Here is a 21,851-nt window from a genome sequence, read left to right as displayed (position 1 = left end):
GTGTTTTCTCTCATTTAATTCTCATATCACACTGTGAGTTAAGCATGATTATTCCCATTCTGTAGTTGAAGAAACTGAGACTCAAATCAGTGGAGATGCTGGGCCAAATCACATGCCAGGGTTCAAGGGCAAGTCTGTGTGGCTCCAAAGCGGTTCCGCCACGTTGCCCCCCACGTGATGAGCACAAGCACAGATGGCGTTCTCTTAGACACACACAGTCGACGTTCTCCTGGCTGCAGTGGCTGCCGAGGCTACCAGACTCCCTGGGAAGACGGTCAAGGGACTGGCAGCTGCTCACATCGGCCTCTGCACAACCGGGCCACCCTCGGGGTCCCTGGACTTCTTATTCTAGCACCACCACCCTCCCTCACCCTTGATAACCAGTGACTTGCCATCCCTTGTAGGAATCCTGATTCTCAGAACTTCAACTCACTCCTGAGCAAGAAATTGATTGATGCTTACCCTCAGCATCCACATTCGGACTCCCAGATTTAAGTTAAAGAAACACTGACTGTGCTCTATTCTGTACATGGCACTGGCCTAGGTGCCTTCAGAAATAAATCCCCAGTGATCTTGGATGAAACGGGCTTACCACCATCTCCACTTGCTACATGAGGATGAAGCATCAGCTTCATCAGATCTGTTCTTAGGACTTTTTCTGAGAGTCCCAACTCTGCTGAATCAGTGACCTCTGTGACCTCTGATGTATGCTCCCGAATCTGGTCACCAGTCAGCTATATCTGGGAGAAGGCAGTGGCACCCCACCCCAGTACTCTTGCCTGGAAAATCCCATGGATGGAGGAGCCTGGTGGGCTGCAGTCCATGGGGTTGCTAAGAGTCAGACACGACTGAGCGACTTCACTTTCACTTTTCACTTTCATGCATTGGAGAAGGAAATGGCAACCCACTCCAGTGTTCTTGCCTGGAGAATCCCAGGGACAGGGGAGCCTGGTGGGCTGCCATCTATGGGGTCGCATAGAGTCGGACATGACTGAAGCGACGTAGCAGCAGCAGCAGCAGCAGCAGCTATATCTGGCTGTACTCCGAGACCTGACAGGACAGACAGCAATAGTTGACAGGCACAGCAAAATCCATGACGCCAGGCACTCTGATCAAAACCAGGCTCTGGGTAACAGAGCACTGCCCATATCCCAGGCCTTATCCCCTGGCTTAATGCACCTTCAGTTAAGTAACAGGGAAGGCTTTTTTGTCTAACCCTGTCCATGAGACAAGAACTTTTTAAAAATAGAAAACTCAGAAAGTACATCCTGGGAAAGATGAGAAAAGGGAGCTTCGTTTTTTTTTTTTTTTTACCATTCTTATGGAAAATGATAAACTCCAACTGTCCTCCTTTCCCAAAGCCCAAATATCAAAATGAAATGTACCTAAATTCTCCAGTGACCCAGGAGTTGTGTGGGGAAGGGAAGAAGGAGGAGAGATTAAAAATATCCCAGCACATCAAAAAAGAATCCACATCCTATTTAATAGAAATCCAGTCCTCTCTCTGCCATCTGACGGCAACATGATCTTTGGTCATGTTACTTAAACTTCATTATTTTCACCTGTCAAATGAGGGAACTAACACCTACCACTCTATGTGGTACGTGTTAGTTGCAAAACTGTTTTTAAAACAGAATTATGAAGGTAAACACATCTGATAAAGGTACAGCATCTTAGACTGGAAGAAAACATACCAATTTCAGGAGGAGCACCGCCTGAGGAATGGACAAAAAGATAAGAATGCAACAGGGAGGGTAAGCAGGGGATCTCAATGATCTAAAATGTTTATTTCTTTAAAACATATATGAACTGAACACACAAAATGTTAACATTTCTTTATTTGCATAGTGAGTGTCTCAGTGTATTTCACTTTCCAGTTTGATTTAAATACCTACTAACGTTAAGAAGAATATAACAGAACCTACTATCCATCAGTGCTTAAGAGCATGAGCTCTGAAATGAAAGCCTGAATATGAATGAAGATCTGCAACTTCTTTTTTTTTTTGAAAGTATTTGCAAATTTTATATCTGATAAAAGGTTAATATCCAAAACATATAATACTATAAAACTCAGTAACAAAAACAAACAAACAGATTGATTAAAGAATGGGCAGAAAATCTGAATAGACTTTTTTGTCAAAGAAGACCTACAGATGGCAAATACACGAAAAGAAGCCCAACATCACTAGTCATCAGGGAAATGCAAAACTACAATTATGTATCACCTCACCCTGTGAGAATGTCTATCATCAAAAAGACAAGAAATGACAAATGTTGGTGAGGATGCAGAAAAAGGGAACCTGCATGAACTGTTGGTAAAAAGTAAACCGGTGCAGCCACCATGGAAAACAATATGTAGATTCCCCAAAAATTAAAAATGAAGCTACCATATAATCCAGCAATTCCACTTTGGGATATTTATCCAAAGAAAATAAAAACACTAATTTAAAAAGATATATGCACTCCCATATTCACTGCAGAATTATTCAAAATAGCCAAGATATAGAAACAACCTAAGTGTCCATCAGTGGATGAATCAGTAAGAAAATGCGATATATACACACATATAAAATATGGTACATGTATACATACATATACATACCATGAAATGTCATTAAGCAATATAGAGAATGAAATCTCATCATTTGGGAAAACATGCATGGACCACCAAGGCATTATGTTAGTGAAGCAAAGTCAGACAGTAAGAGACAAATACTACTCCCTCTTATATGTGCAATCTGAAAAAAAGAAGATACAAAAAATGGATTGGTGGTTGTCAGAGCTAGAATGTGGAGTGGGAGAAATGGAAGAACTGGCTTTTTTTATTATAAAAAAATTGATTTTAAAATGTAAACTATAGTACAAAATACTTTCATATATTTTAACTATTTAGAAACCAGTTAATGCTTTCATTGATCTCTTTTTTTTAAATTTTTTTTAAAAATTTTTTAAACTTTACAATATTGTATTAGTTTTGCCAAACATCGAAATGAATCCGCCACAGGTATACCCAACTTCTGAGTGATCTTTGACAGGTTAGTGCATTTCTCTAAGCCTCAGTTTTCTTATTTGTAAAATGTGAGCAATAATAGTGTTTGTCTCATAGGCGTAAATTAGATAAGAAATTCAGTTTGTACAGTGCCTTGCATATGGTGTTAAAAAATTAGTAAATGCCATTCTGTCTTTAAAAAATCCATAATCATCATCATCATCAATCAGAGAAACTTAGGCATATTTTCCGTTTTACTTCCAGAACCTACAGATTTTGAATATTGTTTGTTTGTTTTCAGTGACATTTCAACTTATTTCCATAACAACAAAGTAAATGACACATTCTTCAAATTCAACATAATGCAAGTTTATTGATGTTTTAGCCTTACCCACAATCAAAAGGGAATAAAACTTATAAACTCCCCTCAATGGGACAGCCTTACTTCAGAAAACAGAGCCCCTTTTAACACCAACCTGTCTCTAGAGCAGACCCAAAGGAAGGACCATCTCCCTGCAAAGTGGCACTTTTGAAAATACCATCTTAAGTCCTTATAATGCCCCCTTTGTACCCTAAAAACAAAGGACCCGGATGGGTCAGGATCACTCTCAGTGGAGTTGTCTCAAGAGAAACTGCTGCATGGCTCTGGGCGCACCTCACTCTGTAGGTGGGAGATTCCCAACCCTTCACGCAGAGCTCTTTGCAGCTGAACCAAGGCCAAGCTGACACATGTGCCACCTTAGAAAGAAATATTTTTAAGTGAGAAGAGCAAATCTCAGAATAGTATGTACAGCGTAGTCCCATATTTTAAAAAACACTGACATAAGAGCCAGGTCTTACCTTAAGGAGGTTAAGCTATGTCAACTTCCTCCTCATCCATCCCCCTCGTTCCATTTTACTGGTAAGTGAAATTAAAAAGTTCCTTGGAAACCCTGTCTAGACACCCCATTATCTTCACCACTAAGACTGAGCTCCCGTGGCCTGGGCAAGTGTGTGGATCAGGAAATGGAAGGGAACCTTCCCTGGTGTTCTGGAAAAGAAGAGTCAGGTAGCAAATAACTGAGTACGAAGAAGACATTCCGTCTGAAGGGCTTATAAAGAGAGTCTAGGTGGCCCAGTGGTTGAGAACCTTCCTTCCAGGCAGAGTATGAGGGTTTGATCCCTGTTCGAGTAGCTGGGATCCCACACGCTGCGACCACCGAGCTGCGCACCACAACGATTCCTCAGGCTGCAACCAACACCCGAAATAGCCAAAAACTAATTAAGGTAATTAGTTTAATATTAAGTAATAAGATATTTTTTAAAACAAGAGTCTCAGTAAGCTGGGCTACCCCCAAGGAACATCCCCCACCACAGTGTAAGCAATCAGGAGGTAGGGGGTGTTTTTCAGAGGTGGCCGTTGTTGCCTTCCAGGTGGGTGCATGGTATGGCTCTTACCCCAAAACCAAGTCCAAGCATAGGGGTGCCATCCAGAAGATTCATTCAGAGACAATGGGGGCATCTGGCTTCTTGTTCTCCAGCTACATGGCTATTCATGCAGAGGACTGGCTGACCTTTGGGTTTGTTTGTTCAAAAAGACAAAAAATTGCAAAGAGAGCACCCCAAATCCCTTCTGCCCTCAGCCTTGTTTAAGCTGGGGAAAGGGAAGGAGGAGAAGAAAATTAAACTGGACATGGTATTGGAGTCTTCTGAGATGTTGTTAAATATCAATAAAGATGTCAACCAAATATAACTGAAGGAAGTAATGGGAGAAAAATAACACTCTGTATTTATGTTTATTCCCCCATGAGGAGTTCTGACTGCTCAGTAAACACTTACATGTGTTTTCCACATCTGAGAGCAGGACGTAGAATGTTTATGCTGCCTCTGGGTAGAAAAGGCAGCCTGAAAGATGCAATGTGGACAAAGAAATAAGCATTAGGATGTCTAAGGCTCAGCAATGGGTGCCCTTCTGAAATGTTTGAGTTTTTAATCACAAAAAAATATTATCTAAAAGGAAATACTAAAAATGTTAGTGTTCTAGTGAAAGGAAGTTCATTCATGCCTAAGGTTTCAGCTCAGATTTTGTTTCCTCCATTCATCTGACTGCATAAGTTCAGTACACAGGTGAAAAGGACATCAGAGGGCCAGCTTCTGGGTTCCTGGAGCCAAATTCCTAAGATACATATACACCTGTCAATCTCAGTTTAATTCTGTATAATGAGGGTTGGAGGGAGAGATGGAATCCAACACAAAGCACCTAGAAGCCAAGCATGGGGCTAGACAGCTTCTCCACTTTTCTTATTTTATCCTCATAGCAAATCCAGGAGCAAGGTGATGATACTCCATTTTGCAGGTTGAGAAAACTGAGGTCTACCTCCCTAAGATCACTCAGCTAGCAAATAAAAGAAGCAGAGAATAACTTTTTGATTCAAAAGTCCATGCTTTCTCTATGTTTGCATCTCTATGCCTGCCCTGCAAGTAGGTTCATCTGTACCATTTTTCTAGACACAGAGCGAGGAAGGAGAGCGTGGGGTGATCTGGAAGAGTGGCACTGACATGTACACCCTACTGTGTGTGAAACAGACCGCTAGTGGGAAGCTGCTGCACAGCACAGGGGGCTCAGCTCAGTGCCCTGTGATGACCGAGAAGAGTGGGACTGCAGCAGGTGGGAGGGAGGTTCAGGAGCGAAGGGACAGCTGTAAACCTATGGCCGATTCACTTTGTTACACAGCAGAAATTAACGCAACATTGTAAAACAACTGTACTTCAATTAAAAAAAATTAAAGTCCAAGGTGAAAAGACAGCCTTCAGAATGGGAGAAAATAATAGCAAATGAAGCAACTGACAAACAACTAATCTCGAGAATATACAAGCAACTCCTGCAGCTCAATTCCAGAAAAATAAACAACCCAATCAAAAAATGGGCCAAAGAACTAAATGGACATTTCTCCAAAGAAGACATACAGATGGCTAACAAACACAAGAAAAGATGCTCAACATCACTCATTATCAGAGAAATGCAAATCAAAACCACAATGAGGTTCCATTTCACGCCAGTCAGAATGGCTGCTATCCAAAAGTCTACAAGCAATAAATGCTGGAGAGGGTGTGGAGAAAAGGGAACCCTCTTACACTGTTGGTGGGAATGTAAACTAGTACAGCCACTATGGAGAACAGTGTGGAGATTCCTTAAAAAACTGGAAACAGAACTGCTATACGACCCAGCAATCCCACTGCTGGGCATACACACCAAGGAAACCAGAATTGAAAGAGACACGTGTACCCCAGTGTTCATCGCAGCACTGTTTATAATAGCCAGGACATGGAAGCAACCTAGATGTCCATCAGCAGATGAATGGATAAGAAAGCTGAGGTACATATACACAATGGAGTATTACTCAGCCATTAGAAAGAATACATTTGAATCAGTTCTAATGAGATAGATGAAACTGGAGCCTATTATACAGAGTGAAGTAAGCCAGAAAGAAAAACACCAATACAGTATACTAATGCATATATATGGAATTTAGAAAGATGGTAACGACAACCCCATATTCGAGACAGCAAAAGAGACACAGATGTATAGAACGGTCTTTTGGACTCTGTGGGAGGGGGAGGGGGGAATGATTTGGGAGAATGGCATTAAAACATGTATAATATCATACAAGAAATGAATCGCCAGTCCAGGTTCGATGCAGGATACAGGACGCTTGGGGCTGGTGCATTGGGATGACCCAGAGGGATGGTATGGGGAGGGAGGTGGGAGGGGGGTTCAGGATGGGGAATACGTGTACACCCGTGGCAGATTCATGTTGATGTATGGCAAAACCAATACAATATTGTAAAGTAAAAAAAAAAATAAATAAAAAATAAAAATAAAAATTACATGACAAATAAAAAAAAATTAAAGTCCATACTTTTTCTACTTCTTTTCTTTTTTTGGAGGAGAAGGGAGATTTAAAAATTACTGAAATATACAAAATAAAAATATTCACATTTCTATCACCTAGAATGAATCATTGTGATATCTAGAGAAATACGCTTTGACTCTTCAAGATTATTTTTATTCTATTCCATTCCCCTCTAAACTTCTCAATTTTATTAGTTTTTTTTTGTTGTGGGGGGGCAGTTACATTTTACAGTTTTCTAACAATGACATTCTTTTTGACAGTCATAAATAGTATTTCTTTTGATACTAATTTTGATTAATCAATTCACTTGGACTCAATGCTTGCCAGTATTTCCTCCTATTGCAGCTTTTCAATTCCTATATTTTAACATTTTGATTCCTCTCTCAATTGGCTGGATTTTATTTTTTGAGTAAGGTTTCTATAAGCGGGTTACATGGGCACACCCATATATTTTCTACTGAGTCATTTTGACTAATTTTTGACTAACACTGTGGTTTTCACTTTTTTTATATATATTTGCAGAGAGGAACAGTTTTCAATTGGAATCAAAAGCAGAACTCCCCATCTGCAAAAAAAGACAAGACCAGGCTTGATCTCCAAGCCCTTCGCCATCTAAGGCCCTCAGGGACTCATGGGATCCTATTAATTCCAGTTTGAAAACTCCTTATGGATATCAGTGCACTCATGCTAAATCCTAATCATTTTCATACCAATTCTCAGATATCTGGAATCAATCTAACAGACTTCCAAATACTGTATTTTCAAAGTATTCATGAACTGGCAATCATTTGCTAACTTAACATGCCCAGATCTTTCTAGAAAATTACTGTGGCTGCTTATTAAAAAGACACATTAAAATAAGGCTGATCAATCAAAGTTTTAATGAGAAACCAAAACTCAAAAGTTTAGGAGCAAGGAGATTAATCCCCAAAACAAAGGTGGGTTGAGTCAGAAAGTGCAGCCTTTTTGACCATCAAGCTCCAGGCCAGGCAAAAGTAAAGAAACGCTCTGATTATGTGCAAACTGTGTGGTCAATTTACTGCCCTGAAGCACTTTCTCCAGGAAAACTACATGAACACAAGAGAAACACACTCATCTAAATTTCAAAATGTAGGATGTAGAAAACATTCTGAGGCTGTTTCACTTCTTGGAAGGCAGGCGATGGAGGAAAGGGAGCTCGTCTTGACAGGAGTGGAGAGAACAGCCCCTGACTCGCGATGTGATGCTGGGTGAATCATTTCTCTTCCCTGAGCCTTGCTCCCTCACCTGCAAAGCTAAGGTCTCTGCCTGTTTCTCAGGATTAGCACTCAGTAGCACAGAAGTGACACTGAGAGGAGTCATTTTGCCTGCTGCCTTTACTTTTACTCCTTGCCCTTGGTAGATTGACTTAGAGTTTGCTCATCTGCCACTAAGCAGAAATGCATTTGTAAAACATAGGGTTGTGCTGTGGGAAAGGGGAAGGGTGTTTGTAATCAGATCTCCACCCATCTCCCCCAGTCCTACTCAATCTGCATGTAAAATGGAATCAGACTGGGAACTTTAGAGGCCTGAACACTGAAAAGTTCATAATATCTAAAATAACAATAGTACCAAAGAGTACATGCTAGGAAGGTGAACAAAATTCTCATTTCCCCCACAATGACTCCTGTAAAGTTGCTTTGACATATCAAACTCTTTCTCCCTCCAAAAAAAGTTCTGTTTGTTTGCTTATTTTGGTTTGTGTGTGTATGTGTGTGTGTGCACATGCACGTGTGCAAGAGTACATGCACCCCGACACAAATATGCAGGGTTACCTTGCTAATCGCGTACAGCTAATCTTGGGCTGAAGATGCTACCTGTCCTATGGGTTGCTATGAGGAGTAACTAGCCTAACATGTAATGGGAATAGTACAGTTCCACCTATGAGGTGAGAACCCGTAGCTGGCCAGTTCTGTAGGCAGCCTCCTTTCCTCTGACCCTCTGTTTCCACTTGAGGGGGCCTCGTTAACAGAAGCACACCTGCTTGGTGCCCACCCTTCACCCCCACCCCAGCATGGGACAGCCTAACCTAAGGGATTAGCTGGGAAACAGGGATGTAGCCCACTCTGCCCTTCCTTCTCTTTGCTCCGCCTGGACACAGAAGGACACACGGTACACCCTCCACACAGCAGGATTATAGGCAGGCCCACGTGGTGCAGGGTCTGGGGAGATCCACCATGGTCCAGCTGAGCAGTGAGGACCAGGAGAGCCTGCCTGAATATAGCTATCATATTCGTAAGTTCATTCAACTCTCACACTCATGCCATGGTCCCTATGTCAATCTTATAGTGACACAGTTGATACATTGATTTCTAATGGTCTGCCTCATGAGTCCAAGGCCATTAACCTTAGTGCAAAGTTTACGAAGTACCCACTACCACCAATAACACCACCGTGATACTGTGGTTACAGCCCAACAGACACTTGGCTTCACGAGAGACAGTACCTCTGTGGGAAGAAAGAGATGCTACCTTGCCCAAGACAGGGCTCCCAGCTGGAAGAAGGGAGTGAACACTGCTCCCTGACCCAAACCAAGCAGCTGGGCACCATAGTCCTCCTGAATCAGGGTTATAATTTTCCAGACCTTTCAAAACCCTGATAATGCTCATTTCTTTATAATGGTGTTAAAACTAATAAACAAGTGTATCCAGAAGGTGTCACAGTCCCCCAACAGCTCCATGGCACAGCAAAAAGCACAACAAATGTCAAACCACACAGTCAGGACTTTGCTTCTCAGTATACATTCCTACAATAACAAAACACTATCTTTAGTAAATTTGAAAGACTAATATCAGCACAATGTATTTAAACAGACCACGCAGAGTTGCAAGTTCCAACAGAAAACCGGAGCGGCTGGCTATGTCCTGGGGGTGTCCCAACACCTTTAGCCAAGCTCCTGGCTTCCCAGGATCACCTGGGCCAGTGACTCACCTCCACAGGTCTCCTGTATTCGTACCACATCGCCAATCTGCAGGGAGAGTTGGGAGGTCCCGCTCCCTTGGAAGTTGTATATGGCTGTGAAATGAAAGACAGGACCAGTGAGACCTCTGGATACCAAGAATCTCTGCGCCTTCCTTTCTTGACTTTATCTGATGCCCATGAAGACCTCATGGGCTGAACAAAACCAGCGTACAAACCACCTCTTGCCACAGGAGTGCAGGCCCAGTCTGGCTCCCAAAGGCCTCTGCTCATTAGTCAAACACAGCCCCTCCCTTGCCAGGCTCTGCGCCCCAGCCTGGTGATAGGAAGGGTGCTTATGTCATCTCCCGTGCTTGACTTTCCACGGTCCCATGCTCTGCCATCCCCTTGTTCCATTCTCACAGCAATCCTGTGAGGTGTAAACTATGATCCCATTTTGCACATGAGGAAATGGAGGTGCTGAGAGGTTAAACAATTTGGCCAAAGTCATTAGGTTAAGAAGTGACAGGAAAATCAGTATCTAACATCTCTATTTTCAGCTGCTATCATGGGCTACTTGCTGCTCCTGTTACTCCACCCCTGGTGACAGCAGCCTAAAATACCAGTCTTTCCTCCACTCAAAGACCACCCAGTCTTCACTGTCTAAGAAAGCCGTATCTTTCTCCTACCCAGCTCTAGACAACCTGTGTTCCTCTATCTTAAAATGCCTGTTTCTTGGCCTTTCCCAAAGCAAATCTTTCAGGCAAGTCCTGTTTTATCCATGAGGCCCTCCTTGACTTCTCCAGGCCACACTAACCACCCACCCTCATCTCCTAATAGTTGGTAGGATTCTCATGAGTACTTAACATTTAAGAGTGTACTCTGATTTCCCATTTACACTGCCAGTTTCTGGGGAGCAGCAGCTGGCTATGAAAACACCCAGAGTCCCCCCTGTGCTATCAGAGGCCTCTGCTAATCCCCAGGAATGTGAGATTACACTCTATCATTACAGTGCCTAGCCCTTGCTCAGTGTAACTTAAGTGAGGATCAGGCCACAACCTGAACGTAGAGATGAAGCTTGTTCAAGGAATACCCAACTTGGGAGGTCTTCAGGAAGAGAACACAGTGATATTTGATTTGACACGTGAATCAACACACATGTGGTTTAATTTAAGGGAAGACCCTCAGGAGGATGGATGATTTGAACCTACAAGGTTGTCCTCATTCATACAGGCAGCAGGTATTCGGTAAGTGTCTACAGTATGCCAGTATGATCTTGCTCTTTTGGTGAAAACACAAATAAATATAAGGTTATAAAAAATGACACATGTGATGGAAGAGACAAATATGGCCACCTGGTAGGTGACTTTCCAGGTGATACAGTTGGTAAAGAATCCACCTGCCAATGCAGGAGATGCAAGAATCACAGTTTTGATTCCTGGGTTGGGAAGATCCCCTGGAGTAGGAAATGGCAACCCACTCCAGTATTCTTGTCTGGAAAATTCCAGGGGCAGAGAAGCCTGGTGGGCTACAGTCCATGGAACCATGGGTTGCAAAGAGTTGGACACGTCTGAGCACACACACACATGAGAGAGAATAATGGGGGAGCATCAACTTTTCCTGGGGTAGTTAGTGAAGGTTACTCCCTGAGCTGATTATAGATGGAGGAGTCAAACGAGTCAGCTACGGGGACAACGAGCGGAAGGGCATTTCAGGAAGAGGAAACGGTGTGTTCAAAGGCCCTGAGTGAGGAAGATACTTGGCACAGAGAGCATAAGGGAAACTGCCATGTGTGGAGTATGCTGAGAGAGGAGGGAGAGACGCAGACAGGCTGGAGAGGCAAGAATTGGGTCACGCAGGACTTCCTGAGGAGTTTAGGCTTTATTCCAAGACAACAGGAAACTGAATAGATTTTACTCAGCTATTTGATAATAGATTTATTCAGATACAGTTTGTCCACTTAAAGTACGTACCTCAAAGATTTACTCACAAGTTGTGAAACCATCACTAAGATTAATTTTAGAACATTCTCAAAAGGTTCCACCAGCCACAAGCAGCCACTCATCTACTCTCTGTCTTTGTAGATTTGTCCATTCTAGACATTTCATATAATATATGGTCTTTTGCAACTGGCTTCTTCTGCTTAGCACAAGGTTTTAAAGATTCATCCATGTTATAGCAACTCTCATTACTTCATTTTTGCTGCTGAATAATACCCCATTGTATAGAGACATCTGAGGATGGAAGGCTGAAAGGGAGTGATGTAATCCCATAACACCGACTATCACTCTGGCTTCCATGTAGAGAGTGGATAGAGAGAGGCAGAGTGGACATGAGGAAGCCCATGAACAGACCCTTGCTTTGTCTTTCTAACCCCAGAGGTCTCTGGACCAAGGAGAGACAATGCTGTTGAGTCCTGTGACAAAACAGAAGACCAACTGAACTGAATGAGGAGAATCCTGAATCCTCTTGGCAGTCTTACCATTGACTCAGTCCATTCCCTCTCCCTTTGGTCCTCAGTCTCTCCTTACCTGTCAACAAATTGCATTCAAAAACTACCTCTTAGAGCCAAATCAGCAAAATATGGTGAAGCAGGGAACTGCAAGAACAGGTGCTTGCAATGAAAAATCTGGCAAAAATGGTTAGAACCAACTTTATCAGAACTCTGAAAAACAGTCAGGAGTTTACAGCAACCAGGCAAATGCTTACTCAAGAAAAAGGCAGCTGAAACCTGGTAATGTCTTGTAGCAATTTAACTTATCCTTATCCCATTCTCTTTTCCCCATCTTTTGTTGTGGCAGTCTTGAAGATGGTATTCCATGTTCATGGTGTGGATTCCCAAGGCTGGAGGGAGCAGAGCAGACCTTGTCCCAAGAAATTGCAGTTGTTTGTTTTGATCTGTCTGTAGGCTTCCTGAAGGACTAAAGCCTCGAGTTTGCCTTTATTTCCCTGATTTGGGACTATGCTAAGGCGGAGATTCAAATGACACCACCCTTATGGCAGAAAGTGAAGAGGAACTAAAGAGCCTCTTGATGAAAGTGAAAGAGGAGAGTGAAAAAGTTGGCTTAAAGCTCAACATTCAGAAAACTAAGATCATGGCATCTGTTCCCATCACTTCATGGGAAATAGATGGGGAAACAGTGGAAACAGTGTCAGACTTTATGTTTTTGGGCTCCCAAATCACTTCAGATGGTGACTGCAGCCATGAAATTAAAAGACACTTACTCCTTGGAAGGAAAGTTATGACCAACCTAGATAGCATAGGCAGAGACATTACTTTACCAACAAAGGTCCGTCTAGTCAAGGCTATGGTTTTTCCTGTGGTCATGTATGGATGTGAGAGTTGGACTGTGAAGAAAGCTGAGCACTGAAGAATTGATGCTTTTGAACTGTGGTGTTGGAGAAGACTCTAGAGAGTCCCTTGGACTGCAAGGAGATCCAACCAGTCCATTCTAAGGGAGATCAGCCCTGGGTGTTCATTGGAAGGAATGATGCTAAAGCTGAAACTCCAATAGTTTGGCCACCTCATGCGAAGAGTTGACTCATTGGAAAAGACCCTGATGCTGGGAGGGATTGAGGGCAAGAGGAGAAGGGGATGACAGAGGATGAGATGGCTGGATGGCATCACCGACTCGATGGACGTGAGTCTGAATGAACTCCGGGAGTTGGTGATGGACAGGGAGGCCTGGTGTGCTGGAATTCATGGGGTCGCAAAGAGTCAGACACGACTAAGTGACTGAACTGAACTGAAGGTGGAGATGCAGCCATGCAAAGGGGATTAATCAAAAACATTAATTCAAAAGAACTACCTGCTGCTGTACAGGGCAAAGAATATAAGCTGGGGCAAATGATAATCCTACCTCTAAGCCTGGGAGGAAAGGCTTAGAATTGAAATGCTTTGGAGAATAAGAGCTTTGAAGAGTACCATATATCACTAGGGATCTAGAAGACCATGTAGAGTTGGACACACGTTGAGAAAGGGTGTGAGAAAGGCCACATCTCAGCTCTGGTTGACTGTCAAGCTCCATGCAATCAGGAAATGCAGGCTAAGGCAAAGTTGTAACTGGGCTGGCTAAGTGTTGAAGGTATGTCCAAACACCCACACACAGCTGCAAAGAGTAGATTGTTTTCTCTCAATTCTGGGCATTTAGAGACTTCTGTGACCACATGCAACAAACAACACGGTCAACAAAATGCTTTAGAAAAGTCACTAATCAAACCAACTGCTACAATCTGTATGAAGGAGTGACACCAAGCCCTGGCAAGGAAGGAGACTCTGATGTCCAAGCTAGCACATCATAATATTCAAGATATCCAGTTTTCAACACAAAATTTTGAGGATTGTAAGAAACAAGAAAGTATAGTCCATCACAGAGAAAAAAGGAAATTAATAGAAGCTGTCCTGAAGAAGGATAGACAATGGACTTAGGAGACAAAGACTTTCAATCAATTATTTTAAATATGCTCAAGTAGCTAAAGAAAACTGTGGACAAGGAACTAAAGGAAACCAGAAAAATAATGTCTCCAAAAATGGAGAATATTGTTAAAGAGAGAGAAATTATAAAAAGGAATCAAATAAAATAAATCCTTTGCCCAAAATGAAACTTCAGAGGACTCTTGGGGGATTCAGAGTTCTCTTCTCCTGCATAAAGATGCCCTGTTTCTCCATTTGCCTCCACACTTGGCCTGACTTCGAGCCCTGCCCCCAAACAGGCTGCTGGCATTTGGACGCTACAGCTTGTTGATGCCCTAACTCTGCAGATTCCCCGCTTCCTGAACCCTCCAGGCCGAGGTCTGGCTGACGACACACCTGACGTGGGGCTGGGCAGGGCCACAGAGGTAAGAGGTTTCTAACAGAGGAAAACCATCCACAATGTGTTTACCTCTGGAGCACTAGTAAAGTAGGCCTGTCCATCAGATATTTGAAGTTCAGAGCAAGGCTCTTATTTTGTTCCCAGACTGTAGCCTTCCCATCTTTCCTTAGGACTCTCTTCCTCCAACTCTGCCCAGCTCTGTCAGGTGAGAGGCTTAAGAAGGTATCTTGGACAGATCTTGAAACCTGATATTCAACGTGAAGGTCTGTATTCATCCCAAAGACTCACATTATAAGAAAATGAAAGTAACTGACATTGCCATTTAATTTATAAATGTATTTCTGCCTTTGCATGAGGACCTCTGTTCTCAAGGCTCCATTTGGGGAAAAGAAGACATTACTTGTCGACAAAGGAAGTGGCTTTGCATACCAATACCCAATTCTGTTAAGTTTTCTAAATGACTCACAGGAAACTTTGGACCAGAATGCCACCCCTTGCTAAAGTTGTATTGCTTATCTATGAATCTCACTTGAGTTGTTTCTGGCCAGTGTCAGAACAGGTCACCTACTTCACCACTCCCTGCAGGCCTAACCACTCTCAAGTTTTGAGTGAGTGATAGAAAAGGCAGAAAAACAGGAGGAACCTACAGGAATAAATAAGAAGTAAAGATCACTGCAATCATAGCCCTCCCCACTCTGGCCATGTCCCTCCATGAAAGATAAACAAGTGGTGAAAAGATTTCCATAGACACCTATCTCAGCTTCCCCTTTTTTATGAAGTTTCTGTGCCTAGGAGTATATTGGTACAACCCAACAAAGGGTTTGACCTTTCCCTGTATTAAAATACTATACTCAGCAGCTAAGGCAGCAGTTGGTTACTGACGAGCCTAATCAGACCAAACTACGTATGGCTGAGGATCAAAGGGGTATTTCAAGCGCTAGGGCCATCTGAGGCCATCAAACCCAATGAGGATGTTCATGTTGGAAATCCCAGATTGTCAAGCCAGGGGGAGCAGCTACTTTAAGACAGGTGGGACTTCCAACAACCCTGGAAATCAAATCCACTGATTGGCTACAGATTTAACTTAAATGTATTGAAATAGGCTGCTCATCAGGAGCCTAAATCAAGAGATTAAGGAAAAAGTAAGCATACACTGTTACAGCATGCAGCTCACATAGATGGAGAGAGAGGGGCCTCTGTGCTTCCTACAGTGTCAGGAGATAAGTACAACATTTCACTTGGATTTACAGATGAGGAAACTGAAGCAGAGAGAGAGTAAACAACTTATTCTTTCATCTCTAACTAGTAAGTTGCTGTTGTTTAGTCGCTAGATCATGTCCGACTCTTTCACAACCCCATCGACTGTAGCCCACCAGGCTCCTATGTCCATGGGATTTTCCAGGCAAGAATACTGGAATGAGTTGCCAGTTCCTTCTTTAGGGGAGTTTCCCGACCCAGGGATCAAACCTGTGTCTCCTGCATGGGCAGGCGAATTCTTTACCACTGAGTTACCAAGGAAGCCCAACTAGTAAGTTAGACAGAATTACCCAGAAATCTGGACTGTTTCCACTTCATATACAGCTTGGCCCCTCCCCTCACAATGGTGCTTACTTACATGTTACGTACCAAGCACATGGTATTTTTCAACAAACATTCACTCAATACCTACTGCATGCCAGAGACTGCTCTGGCTATTTGGGTTACAGTGACAAATAAGACAGACAAAATTCCTTATGTATGACTTGTATTAGCTCAGTTAACCTTCACAGTAACCCTTCAATGTACTACCCTCCATGTAACATATGAGAAACTGAAAAAAAGATTAAGGAACTTGCCCATGGCCACAAAACTAGAAAACGGAGTCAAACTCAGACTGGAATCTAAAGTCTTTCCTTTCCTGACTACCCCAGTGCCAATATCACAGTTTGTTGTGTGTGTATGAGTATATATGTCTATGTGTGTATATCTATAAACATAGATATACATATATATGTGTGTGTGTGTATGTGTATATATATACACATACACACACACACACTAGACTTATTAATTTCCTGTCTTCTTCAACCTCAGCCAGGGTGGAGACTGAGACTGCCTGGTGGCCAGTGAATTCCCAGTGCTGAGAACAGCATCTGACTCACAATTGAAGTTCAATCAATATTTACTGAACTTTAATAAATACTTGTTGAACTGAAGGAATATACCCATGCAGGGCAGGTATGTCTCATCTCCTAAGTCTTTTCTTGCATTTCTTGACATTATTTAATGAGTTGCTGAGCCAGCTGGATTGCCAATTTTGATGGCAATTGACTGCCATTGACTGCCCTGTGACCCTTCAGGATGGATTTGTACCTCATCACGACCCTGCCACTTGCAGACAGGTTTGAAAACAAAAGCTTCAGCAAACACCAATTGTCAATAGAGTTTGTACAAGCAGCCGTGTAAGGGAACACAAACAGTATTGGTGAAAAAGAATGTAACTGCCTGCAGCTCATTTCTCTAGTCACTGATCTGGGCTTTGGAGGGTCTCCATTCCAGGAAGAAATAGAACCAGCCGACAAGTCCACTTTGGATTCAAAAGAAACACACACTTTTATTAAAATATACAGGTAGTTTGCCTGGAGTCTCTGGGCAAGGTGTTGGTAGCCTCAACACCAAGGCAACAACCTGACGTTGCATCAGGAGGGTGAATGTGATGACCCAGCAGAAGCTTCCAGCAGCAAGGCCAGAGATCAAACCTGGTGCAAGTTGGCAGTGGGTGACGCAGAAGAATCACAACCAGAGGGAATCAAGGAGAAGATGTCTTCCTCCGATCAGGAGAGGACAAGAATCACAACCTCTGAACACTTCTAGGTATCAGACTTCGATGACGACTTGACCCACAGTCACCCATTTAATCCTCTCACAATTCTCATGGTGGGTACAATTATTAGCATCTCTATTTTACAGATGAGGACACTGAGGTAGTGTAAGATGAAGTGAATAGCCCAGGGTGACCCAGATGGAAAGGAGATGAGCCAGGATTTCACCCCAGGCGGGCTGTCTTCAGAACACACAGTCTCAACCATTACACCGCACTGCCTCTGGCTAAAGGATGTGTATTTGGTACCTACTCTCTGTCAGGTGCTTTAGGACCCCTACTGGATCCTCCTAAAACCTTACAGGTTGCCATTGGTGAGCCAAGGTGACATACTCAGCCAACAAGAGGAAAGTAAATTCCCAGGAGTTCTCTAAGCAGTGACTCTCAACTGGGGACAAATGTGGGGAAGGGAACACTTGTCAATGCTGGACACATGCTTGGCTGTCACAATCCTGGGGGTGAGGGAGGCAGGCATGGGGAGTGGGGGAGCTCCTAGCATCTAGCTGGTGGAGGTCAGGGACACTGCCAAATATCCCACAGTGCACAAGACAGCCCCATATCAAGAATGATCTGGCCCCAAATATCAATAGTGTCAAGGCTGATGAGTTCTGCAAAAACATCATGCTGGGATTCACTCTCTTTTTCCCAGTGCCCCCAGTATAGGTATATGCACACACACATGCTCACACTGTCTCACACTGTTCTGTGTTCACACACTCACATACTAGAGTTGGAAGAGAGGCTTTATGATGAAACCAAGGGCTGATTTCTCAGTCCTCAAGCTCCAGTGTGGGAGTGTGGTGCACTGCTGGGCTCTGCAGAAGGTTAGAGGGGGTGATAGAGGGTGAAGCCTGCTATCCTGGAGATTTTGGGAAATCTAGTTCAAGAGATAAAATGAACACACAGGAAATAAGAGGCTATCTTTTTTTTTTTTTTTTATTAAAAAAAAAGGGGGGGGGGTGGCTAAACTGTGGAGATCCAACCAGTCCATCCTAAAGGAAATCAGTCCTGAATATTCATTTGAAGGACTGATGCTGAAGATGAAACTCCAATACTCTGGCCACCTGATGCTAAGAACTGACTCCTTAGAAAAGACCCTGATGCTGGGAAAGATTGAAAGCAGGAGGAGAAGGGGATGAGATGGCTGGATGGCATCACCGACTCAATGGACATGGGTTCAGCAAGCTCCAGAAGTTGGTGATGGACAGGGAGGCCTGGTGCGCTGCAGTCCATGGGGTCTCAAAGAGTGGGACACAACTGAGTGACTGAACTGAACTGAAGCTGTGGAGCATGACAGCCGTGGTCTCTCAGAAGAGAGAGATCAAGAGAGGCCCATGAAGGAAGTGAGACTGGAGGGAGAGGAAAGGGCAAGGGGAGAGCAAGGGGGAGAACTGGGGTAAGAGCCCTGGGGAGGAAGGTGGGGAGGGAAGGCCCCAAGGGCAAGGAAAAAAGAAGGCAAATCAGCTTGACGGGTGCAGGGTTCAAGTGAGTCCTGAGGTGAGAACTGTGGGGCTTGGTGCAGGGATCCAGGTATTTAGAGGAGAGCTCAAGAACGCCTCAGTTGTGTGCTCTCTTACAGGACTCAGTCTCCGGACAGGAAAGGAGCTGGGGGTAAGGGCAGGAGGGTAAGCTTCATCTGAGCCTTATGAGGTTACTAGAAAGTGTAAAACCTTCAGCCTCTACTCCCTCTTCATCCCCCACCTTCTGCCCTCTCATTTGCTTACCATTCATCCAGTCAACAACTATTCTGCGCTAGGCATTGTGTGCTGGAGAAGAGCAAGAAGCACAGCACTGCTTCCATGGTGTTCACACTCTACGGAGGAGCCAGGCAATTCTACGCAAGGCCACAGTGAACCCTGACGGGGCGATGGCAGGAGCCACAGTGACCTGAAGCAAGGGGTGTCCCATCTCCAAACTGAGAGATGGGGCATTAGTACTAGTAACATTGTTTTTTGCTGCCTCAAGCAAAAAGGAGAGACTACTACTAGCTCATTACCTTGCTGAGAGAAGAGACTGATTTTCAGCTCTGCACTCCCATACTCAGCCCAGGACCATAACTTAGCATGGATTTATTGGACTTAAGCGATCTGAATAGACTATAAAAATAGTTTTCTTAATCTTGACCACTCCCAGATGTAAGAATTCACACTTTGGGCAGGGTGCCTTGGCTGTGTCTACTGTGCCTAGTTAGTGAGTACATTTTACCAGGGTCTATAACTGGCTTCCATGAATGGGCCTCACTACTACTGCTACTGTTAAGTCACTTCAGTCGTGTCCGACTCTGTGCAACCCCATAGACGGCAGCCCACCAGGCTCCCCCATCCCTGGGATTCTCCAGGCAAGAACACTGGAGTGGGTTGCCATTTCCTTGAATGGGCCTTAATGAAACGGTAATGCAAAAGTGGACGTGTGCATGTTTTTGTAGGAAGAGGATTTAGAGCTTCCACTGGATTCCCAAGGGTCCCACGTCACAGTATCAATGAGACTCTCTGATCTACCACGTTTGTGCTAGTACCAGATGGAATCTGGTTCCATCAAGAACCAGAGGGAATCGAGGTTGACCTCCAACAGAGCTCAGCCCTCAAACAATAAGCCGCCCAGGGCGGGAAATAATGCAGTCACATAAAACTAAAAGGCAAGGTGAAAAATGATTTCAGGATACCAGAAGAAATTTCTTCCAGGGATGAGGTGTAAGAAAACTGCTGGAAAGAGGTTGCATTTCAGTAAGAGTTTGAAGCTCTCTGCTCTTCAATTTCCTCATCTTTGAAATGAAGATAAAAGGACTTGTCTCTCAGCATGGCTGTGAGGGTTCAACATGACACCACAGCACTTCACAAATAGACCAGATTGAAAAAAGTTGAGGCAATGTTATTATTTATGGCAATATCGATGACAACTTAGACCAGGGGATTAACTAAGGAAGTCCTGTGTGCAATTCCATTCTTCCAGCTGCTCAGACCAAAAACGATAGTGTCACCCCTGATTACTCCCTTTCTCTCATACCTACATCCAATGCATGAGGAAAACCCCATGTGCTCGACCTACAATACACACACAGCCAAGCGCACCTCATCTCCTCCCCTGCTATATCCCCGGGTGCCCCCACACCATCTCTTGCCTAGATTATTATAGTAACTGCTGTGCTGGCCTCCATGCTCCCACATTTAATTCCTTTCTATCTACTAACCATAAAATGTCTACAATAATCCTTTTAAAATAAGACAGACAGTGGTTGCCAAGGGGGAGGGGTGGGACAGGGATAGGCTGGGAGTTTGGGGTTAGTAGACACAAACTGTTACATGTAGAATGGATAAACAACAAGGACCTACTGTACAGCATGGGGAGCTCAATTCAATACCCTGTGATAAATCATATTCATTGGAAGAACTAATGCTGAAGCAGAAGCTCCAATACTTTGGCCACCTGATGCTAAGAGCTAACTTATTGGAAAAGACCCTGATTCTGGGAAAGACTGATGCTGAAAAGAAGGCAGGAGGAGAAGGGGATGATAGAGGATGAGATGGTTGGATGGCAACACCGACTCAATGGACATGAGTTTGAGCAAGCTTCGGGAGATGGTGAAGGACAGGGAAGCCTGTGCTGCAGTCCATGGGATCGCAAAGAGTCAGACACAACTTAGCAACTGAACGACAAGTGTGTGTGTGTGTGTGTGTGTGTGTGTGTGTATAACTGAGTCACTTTGCTGTACAGCAGAAATTAACACAACATGTAAATCAACTATACTTCAATTAAAAATTAAATTTTAAAAAAGACAAAACATACTGCAATTCTTCTCAAATCCTTCAATGCCCTATCCCCTTCCATTTAGACTAAAAGCCAAAGTCTTATAACATGTGCCAGGCATTGCTCAATACAACCTCTGCTCAGAGCACTCATTTCTGACCACTCTGCCCCTGGCTTACTCTGCTCTATCCATACTGGCCTTCCACACATCAGCGAGGTTTCCTTGGCTGTTTATTCTACCTGGAACACTCTCTCCTGAGACAGCTCCCTTACTGCCACCACCAGGCAGGCGAGCAGCAAAATCCCGCTTCCCCGCCAAGTCATCCAGGTCTAGTTGGCACCAGGTTTGCACCTCGCTGCAGCCTAGCACACCAGTCACGGTCTCTGAAACCTGACATTGCCTGCACTTAATCCATCCCAACAGATGCCTGCTCAGCACGGGCTCTGTTCACACCCTGTGCTGGATGCTGAGGCACCTAAGCAAGTCACACTGCCCACCTAGGTCCTCTTCAGCATCCTGGTTTAGGCTTTGACCCAAGGAGTTCTGTTTTATCAGGGGCATTCTGAGTGCCCTGGGGCAATGTCTGGAGGGGGGTTTGGAAAGGTGCGGACACTGTCAGTCACACCCACCACCT

General features: G+C 43.8%; 1 protein-coding gene across 3 annotated transcripts in view; it reads right to left on the bottom strand.

Annotated features, from left to right (window-relative positions):
• Window positions 1–21,851, bottom strand: part of DOCK2 (dedicator of cytokinesis 2) — a 452,311-nt gene that overhangs the window by 422,731 nt on the left and 7,729 nt on the right. For all 3 annotated transcript variants that reach the window (XM_055555142.1, XM_055555143.1, XM_055555144.1), the window contains exon 2: window positions 9,832–9,915. In XM_055555142.1, the coding sequence (XP_055411117.1) occupies window positions 9,832–9,915 (84 nt within the window). The remainder of the gene's footprint in view (window positions 1–9,831; window positions 9,916–21,851) is intronic.

The sequence above is a fragment of the Bubalus kerabau genome, chromosome 18, assembly GCF_029407905.1.
Source record: "Bubalus kerabau isolate K-KA32 ecotype Philippines breed swamp buffalo chromosome 18, PCC_UOA_SB_1v2, whole genome shotgun sequence".
NCBI lineage: Eukaryota > Metazoa > Chordata > Mammalia > Artiodactyla > Bovidae > Bubalus > Bubalus kerabau.
This window is presented reverse-complemented; position numbering and strand designations above follow the sequence as displayed.